Below are 4810 nucleotides of genomic sequence, written 5' to 3'. Positions count from 1 at the left end.
TGAGTTCGTTTCAGCAACCAACAGCTTGTTTAAGCGATTTTTTAGTTTGTTTCAGCACCTAACAGCTCGCTTAATAAATTTTTCAGCTCGTTTCAGCACCTAACAGTTCGCTTAAGCGATTTTTCAGTTTGTTTCAGCAACTAATAGCTCGTTTAAGCGATTTTTCAGTTTGTTTCAGCATATAACAACTTGTTTAAGCGATTATTCAGTTTGTTTAAGCATATAACAGCTCATTTAAGCGATTTTTTGTTCGTTTCAACACCTAACAGCTCATTTAAGCGATTTTTAAATTCGTTTCAGAACCTGACAGCTCGTTTAAGAGATTTTTCAGTTCGTTTCAGCACCTAACAGCTCGTTTAAATGATTTTTCAGTTTGTTTCAGCACCTACGCTCGTTTAACCGATTTTTCAGTTCGTTTCAGCACCCAACAGCTCATTTAAGTGGTTTTTTCAGTTCGTTTCAGCACCTAACAGCTCGTTTAAGCAATTTTTCAGTTCGTTTCAGCAACTAACAGTTCGTTTAAGCGATTTTTCAGTTCGTGTCGGCACGAAACGATCAAAAACATCTAGAATGTCGTTTAAGCGATCAAAATACACCAAAAACCTTAACATGTAAAAATAAACAAAAATAAATCCAAACGATTCTGATACGCCCAAATGGGTTAAAATACACCAAAATACCCTATAAACATAGACTAGACACACCAAAAATGCGCCTAACCGGGTATACGCATACCCCCTCGCGGCTCACACTTCTTGACTCTGCTTTTTTATTTCTACCTTTTGCTCTTACCACCTTTGGTTGTGGATCGGTTTTCTCTCTCGGGCAAGACCTGATGTTATGTCCAGTTTGTTTACAGTTTTGACAAGTCATTTTTCTTGCAGTTCCAACCTTTTTGTTCTTATTTTCTTTCTCTAAAGGGTCTCTTTTCCTTTTCATTGTCGGTCTACCGGCCATTCGCCTTTCTTTTGGAGGTAGGGGTTTAATATCATCTGTTTTAGGCCAATGCATACTTCCCTTCAACGGTTTGATACGATGTCTAATGCTTCCTTAAACATGTCTTTTGTAAACCAATTGCTGACGTAAGTTTCTGGGTTTATGTTGATGAGCCCTAAAGCTGCTACTGTATGAAAACATGGGATGCCTGACAATTGCCATGATCTGCACGTACAAGTTTGTTCCCGAATCTTCACCACATATGCATATTTTTCACTCCTTACTTCAAATATGTCGTTACCTCTTGGAATAACTTCATAGTGCCTACATTATCAACCCAAAAGTCTATTAAAATTCAAAACAAGATAACAAAAAGATAAAAATATAACCATTACCTTTGTTTCTTTTTAATATCTTCTAGTTTTTTTCTTATCATAGGGCATACTTTATGTTCAAATCTTTCCGATTTTTTCGCCATTAAGAACATTCTATGCATCACAAATCTTCTAGTATCTTCTAGCATACTGATAATGGGCTTTCTTTATGCGGTTCGTATGCGTGAATTAAGCTTTCACTAATCCCATTCTCGTATGCATCACATGCCCTACCAACTTCACAAAAGGCTTTTGACCAAGTAATCAGATTTCTTTCCATAAGATGATCATACTCACCTTTGCTACTGGTTTTCAACTCCTCCATATGCATTTCAAACCATTGCTTACTTGTAGACTTCGCAGCAGCCCAAAACAAATTTTTAGATTGAAGACCACGAAATTTCTTTATAAAGATTGCATAAATGTGTCTTGTACATTGTTTGTGCTCGGCACTTGGAAATACATCCTTTATAGCCTCTATAATTCCCTAATCAATAACAAAAACATAACATATGAGTTAAAAATAACAATAAACAAATATGTGTGTAAGAAGGACAAAATACCTTATGTTGATCGGAAATTAAAGTTAGTCCAAGTCCATCTTCCATTTCAATGTCATCCGGCAATAGATTGAGAAACCATTTCCATTTTTTCTTGTTCTCAACAGATACAACAGCCCATGCTACAGGAAAAATATGATTATTGGCTTCTCTTCCAACAGCCGAGAGTAACTGACCATGATTTTTCAGAAAACACCCATCTAAACAAATAACTTTCCTACAACCATTGATCCACCCATCTTTAACAGCTTTGAAACAAATATAGTAACCACTAAAATAAATACCTCAATCTGGCATCGTTTCCACGGTCATATTCACAGTACTCCCCGGTTTTGTTTCCAATATCTCAGCTTGATAATCTGAAAGTCTTGCATAATGTTCTTTCAACCCACCCTCAAAATTATCCAATACTTTGGTTTTTGCTCTACCACATTGGCCGGGACTCACTTTGCATTGGTACTTTTTCATGATATGTCCTTGTATTTCCCTAAAATTGATTTCGGGACTTTTAATTATTTTCTTAAAACATCATTTTGCAATCCAAGTATATGTAACAAGCGAACCCAAATCTAACTTCCTTGAACATGTATGCTTATCATTTAGTGTTTTTATTTGAAAAGAATCCTCCTCACTAATCCTAGAGTCCCAAAGCCTAAATGGACACTTCCACACTTTCTTTATCTCCCCCTTCCCATCGTCTTCAATTTCTTTGGTCCCACATCTTACCAACAGCCTATTGTTGTCGTTTACCGGGAACACTAATGGGTGACCATTTGCAACGCCATAATCAGTCAACATGTCTTTCAGTTGAGCGAGACTCTCAAATTTCATTAATACTACGGGCTTAACTAATTTCCAATCGATATTAGGAACATAACATGGATACACAACATCTACATCCTCATAATCTTCATCCTCAACATACTTGTCATAATCTTGTTCACTTCCACTCCAATCTTCAACAGAACTGATATCAACTTCATCGTTATCATCGTTGTTAAAACAAAGTACATTTAAGAAAGGATCTTTAACACAAAAGTCATCATTATCACACATGATATCTTCTAGGTTTACCTGACAAAGTAAGTATAATAAGAGATCGTTAGTGATAAAATACAACGAAGTTAAATTAATAATTAAAGAGACATAATGTAACACCCTATTTTTTTATAATATTTGAAAAGTATATATATATATATATATATATCTGCTCCAAAGTGAAATACTTTTAACGGGTCGAGGGCTGTTCCGGGTACTAAAAATAGCACAGTTACGGGTCGAGGGCTGTTTCGGGTACTAAAAAGTATTGGTTTTATATGAAATTTAGTTTCAAAATTCTCGACACATATATGTAGGTCCTATAAAAGGTTTCAAGTCAAATGGATTTAGTAAAGAGGTCAAAACAAGTTTGTATAACCGAATTATAGTTGTTGTCCGAACCAGGTCAGCCTACATGCGGGTGTTATTTTGAGGATTTAATCTTCTTATTTTTGCATGATTTCTGGATAGAAGTTACACAACATCATAAATGATTTTGTCTAATTTTTATAGATTTTTCTGAAATAGGTTGATGAGGTTTTGTGAATTTGTTCTGAATAAAATAGCGACTTTCTGCAAACAGGCCAGTCCATTGCAGATGTTGTTTCGAGTTCTTAAACATTTTATTTTGACATGATTTTTGCTAAGAAGTTACTTAACATCAAAGTTGATTTTCTGTAATTTTTATAGAGTTTTCTGAAAATCGTTTGATGAGGTTTCCAAATTATTTGTGAATAAAATAGTGATTTTCAGCAAGATGCGTACTAATCTCATAACGGGTCAAAAGTGTATACATGACTTACAAATGACAACGGGTGGATATACAATCCTTTTAGTATTATTTAGTATGTTATCTTGGATATGTTTGATCGATATGTTGATCATGACCCATTAGTTTGTTGTTATCTAATAGTATAATTAATTTGGATTTTTTGACCCATTAGTTTGATCGATTTATGATTTTCATTTCGATTTATAATTTGTGGCAGGGGGACCTTTTAGAGCTTCCTAATAAGTATCATTGGAATATAACTATTGTCAATAGTACTTAGTGCCATTCTATACTGTCAAATATTGTTAGAAATAAGGGACAAGTTGATGTGCTTGGCGAGACGGGTGCGCGTGTTTGGCTCATGGCATTTTATTGAGCGGTTGGTGTGCACATATTAAGAAGAAAAGATAAAATAAACAAACCTGTTTTTTTTTCAATTGGTATTGAAGCCATGATTCGCCTAGTTCAAAATTCTTTGTAGATGGTTCAAAACCAGCTTTCTGGAACAAGATGTCTGATAACGACTTCTAGAAAAAGGCGGAACAATTAACAAGCTTTCACAACGAAGAGACGTTTGCCAACCATGATATGAATTATGTGCCGGAGGTCAAGGAATTACAACGGAACTCCGGGAAAGCATCCCAGAAGTAATGTAAACGGTTCTAGAAGATCGCGAGTAGCACACATGGAAGGTGGATTGAAGAAGAAGAAGGTAGGACTGATAGGGCTAATATGGTTTTGGAAGATCGCGATTACATTATGTTAGTGTTGATTGAAGAAGAAGATAGGGCTAATATGGTTTTGGATATGAAGTTGATATGAATCGATCATCTGTTTTCAAAGATATATTTATTATATTGTTTTTAAAAAAAATAAAAAAAAACTAGAATACCTGCTATCCTGGTAAAATATCTAAGATTGGAACAAAAATGAAAGTTCAGTGACCTAATTGAAACAAAAGTTTACATCAGTGACCTGATTGGAACAACTTTCAAAGTTGGTTACTATTCTATGGAGTAATCCCATTAGGGGGAGGATTAGTCATAAAGTTCATAACTTTAACATATTTGAGGTTATAATTTGAAGAAGTAAAAAAGTATAAATGTCTTTAAGAACCTGTGCTTCGACAA

The 4810-nt window shown here is 34.8% G+C and overlaps 1 protein-coding gene across 1 annotated transcript; it reads right to left on the bottom strand.

Annotated features, from left to right (window-relative positions):
• Positions 1–1452: 1452 nt before the first annotated feature.
• On the bottom strand, positions 1453–2338 carry LOC143575165 (uncharacterized). The gene is made up of 3 exons (XM_077059626.1): positions 2194–2338; positions 1874–2118; positions 1453–1797 (listed from the first exon to the last, which is right to left on the bottom strand). Exons 1-3 carry the CDS (start codon positions 2336–2338, stop codon positions 1453–1455), a joined length of 735 nt encoding a protein of 244 aa, XP_076915741.1.
• Between the last annotated feature and the right edge of the window lie 2472 nt (positions 2339–4810).

This window comes from Bidens hawaiensis, unplaced genomic scaffold (assembly GCF_021521415.1).
Source record: "Bidens hawaiensis isolate Kalapana, Puna unplaced genomic scaffold, B.hawaiensis_p1.1 tig00000142_1, whole genome shotgun sequence".
NCBI classification, from domain to species: domain Eukaryota; kingdom Viridiplantae; phylum Streptophyta; class Magnoliopsida; order Asterales; family Asteraceae; genus Bidens; species Bidens hawaiensis.
This window is presented reverse-complemented; position numbering and strand designations above follow the sequence as displayed.

Coding starts and splice junctions, on each gene's coding strand:
- LOC143575165 (XM_077059626.1), bottom strand. CDS start 2,338: ATGAAAAAGTACCAATGCAAAGTGAGTCCCGGCCAATGTGGTAGAGCA. Junction 2,119..2,193: donor ATTGGAAACAAAACCGGGGA/GTACTGTGAATA, acceptor TTTGTTTCAAAG/CTGTTAAAGATGGGTGGATC. Junction 1,798..1,873: donor TAATTTCCGATCAACATAAG/GTATTTTGTCCT, acceptor GTTATTGATTAG/GGAATTATAGAGGCTATAAA.